The sequence below is a fragment of the Sciurus carolinensis genome, chromosome 3 (assembly GCF_902686445.1).
Source record: "Sciurus carolinensis chromosome 3, mSciCar1.2, whole genome shotgun sequence".
In the NCBI taxonomy this organism is placed as follows: domain Eukaryota; kingdom Metazoa; phylum Chordata; class Mammalia; order Rodentia; family Sciuridae; genus Sciurus; species Sciurus carolinensis.
In genome coordinates, this window is record NC_062215.1 from 104,657,549 (window position 1) to 104,660,039 (window position 2,491).

General features: G+C 56.0%; 1 protein-coding gene across 1 annotated transcript; it reads right to left on the reverse strand.

Moving 5' to 3' along the window:
- Positions 1–205: 205 nt before the first annotated feature.
- Rprm (reprimo, TP53 dependent G2 arrest mediator homolog) lies at positions 206–1,958 on the reverse strand. Its single transcript, XM_047546768.1, has one exon. It carries the CDS (start codon positions 1,390–1,392, stop codon positions 1,063–1,065), a length of 330 nt encoding a protein of 109 aa, XP_047402724.1. The 5' UTR covers positions 1,393–1,958; the 3' UTR covers positions 206–1,062.
- Between the last annotated feature and the right edge of the window lie 533 nt (positions 1,959–2,491).

The window sequence follows — 2,491 nt, forward strand, 5'->3', positions numbered from 1 at the left end:
TTGGTTATGTCTCATTTATCGCTGCCCCTTGGTGCTGCCCCCACCTTCCCCTCCACACGATCTAAGATTCTCCAAGGAGAATTCCCCTGGCTTGGAACCAGACTCCTCACTGCTGCCGGCCCCACTCTGCTGGGAGCATAGAATGACCACAAAGAGGCCAGAACAAAACACTTTAATGTTGCATTTATTAAGGAAATGTTAAATAAGAGAGAGAAAAAAAAAAAAAAAGGTCAAAACGATTTCACAGATTATCAAGAGCACTTTTGTGGCGTAAACCGTGCAGTCACGAGCTACGAGTTCTATTCTGAGTCTCTGTCCCTTAGCTGGAGTTCTAGTCCCCCCAAAAGACCCAGTTGGAAATGCACTAAAAGAAACAATTTACCCCAGTCACATTCACAGGCTCCCCCTCCCCCCACCCTTTCTCCCAGGATGACAAAACTCTAACCCCCCGGCAGGCAAACAGGCCACTAGGGCAGAAAAGACTTATCAAGTATTTGTATTCAAGCAAACTAGCACAAATTCCCTTAAAACGGCACGTTACAATCAAAGGTATCCCCTCTCCCCTCCAGGGCTGGGGTCGGGGGAGCTGGAGAGAGCGGGCAAGAATCCGCGCACGATTTGAATGTACCCATTAGGTCTGTTGCGTGGCGTATATATAGGTCACTTTTCTGGTCACCAGGTGATCGGGGCTTCTGGGTCTCTCCCCTGCCCGCCCTCTCAAGTTGTCCCCATTGCTTGGCCCACCTGCGGGTGGAGAAGGGCTTTTGTCCCGTCGGTCTCCCCGCATCCCACGCAAGCAGCAGCTTCCAAAGTTCTGCGCCCCAATAGCTCCCTTTTGCCACCTGCTGCTGAGTTCAAAAGTCAGGGCTCTTTCCTACAGCCAGGCATGGGGACTTACGGTGGGCGACAGAGAAACGGTAGCTTTATCCCAAAGGCAGAAGTCAAGAGAAATAATTGACTCCGACAGGTTTGCTTCGCCCAGTCTCTGATGGTGGTGGACTCAGCTGGGCTGGTGAAGAGCGGAAGGTGGGGGTGCACCTGCTGCTGTGGCCTGAGGACCCATCAGTAGGGCCCCACGACCACCGCTTCAACCTCTTTAGACGGTCTCCGGTCCTTCACCAGAAAGTTGATCATGCCCTCGGACTTGATGAGCAGGTTGCAGCCCAGGAAGAAGATGCCGAAGACCACGGTGAGCGAGAGCACACACATGACAGCGATCTGCACCACGCGCATGATGTACAGGCTGCGCTCGTCCGGGCCAGCCTCTGCGAAGCCGTCGTCGGTCACCACCGATGCCTGGGTGCAGCAGCGCACAGCGCGCTCCAGCGCCTCGCTGCTGTTGGCTAGGAACAGGCCCGCCACGTCGGTCTGGTTGCCCAGCGCGGGATTCATCGCGGGAGCAGGCAGCGCCCCGGGAGGCGCGGGTCCGAGGAGTGGGAAGGCGGTGGCACGGAAGGAACAGGTGCCGGGCAAGCGCTTACTTTAGACTTGCTTGCGCGGGGCTCCTCGCTCTCTCCTTTCGAAAGTGTCGGGCTGTGAGAGTTTCCCAGGAGCCTCTCCAACTCGCGCAGCAGCTGGGTTCGTCTGTGCCGTCCGCTCCAGCTCAGGCAGTGCTTGTTCCCTGCGCTCGCTCGGCTGCGGGCTGTTGGAACTTGGCGGGGCTGGGCCAAGCCCGGCCGTGGGAGGTGCGGGCCGCGGCGGCGGCGGCTGAGGCGCGACCCAGCAGCTGTTCTGAGGGAACAGCGGCCCCTTCCGGCTGCCGCGCCGCCCTGCGATTGGGCGGTAGGAGAAGCAAAAGGAAGAACCTTTTTTTGCTTTGTTTCTTTTGCAACTCCAAAGGCCAGGCAGAGGTCTCTGTACACTTCTGACTTCGATGATTAAAGAGTTTGTGGAGAAAGGGAGTAACCAGTTGAAAGTTTCCAAGGAATCGGGCCACGCCAGCTATGTGCGTCCTTTGCCTGCCGCCCCTCACTTCTGGGCGGAAAGAAAGTGGCGAAAATGCTGCAGGTGCCAGATGGTGCTGGCGAATGCACCCGGCCTTTGCGTGTGTCTGACTGACTCGCCTGCGAAGGCTTTCTAGTGGAGGGTGGAGTATGTGTGTGTGGGCCGGGGACCGGGGGTGGAGTGGGGCGGGGATCTGGGAGTACTTTTTTTCCCCGAAGAAATCAAAGAAGGAAGAATGGAGAGAGGGGGAAGGAAGGGGGAATGCAGGGATAGGGAGGGGGAAGGAAAGAAGGAAGGGAGAAAGAAAAGAAGAAAGGAAGGACGAGCCTCCTCCCCACTCCCCTTTACAAAGGCGATTGGTAGCTCAAGATGAGTTTTATTGTGGCTTTGGAGACTAAGGAAAGGGGGTTAGGGGAAGGAGGTGTTCTTAAGTTGCCTTCGTGTGAAGGTTGCCAGGAACAGGGTCACCTCTCTGGTAAAGGAGGTGGAGTGATCATTTGCTTGTTATTTTAATTGCAGAGGAGTTTTTGGATGTGCATCCAGTGTT

Excerpts from the sequence above, each read along its gene's own strand:
- Rprm (XM_047546768.1), bottom strand. The coding sequence starts at position 1,392 with ATGAATCCCGCGCTGGGCAACCAGACCGACGTGGCGGGCCTGTTCCTA.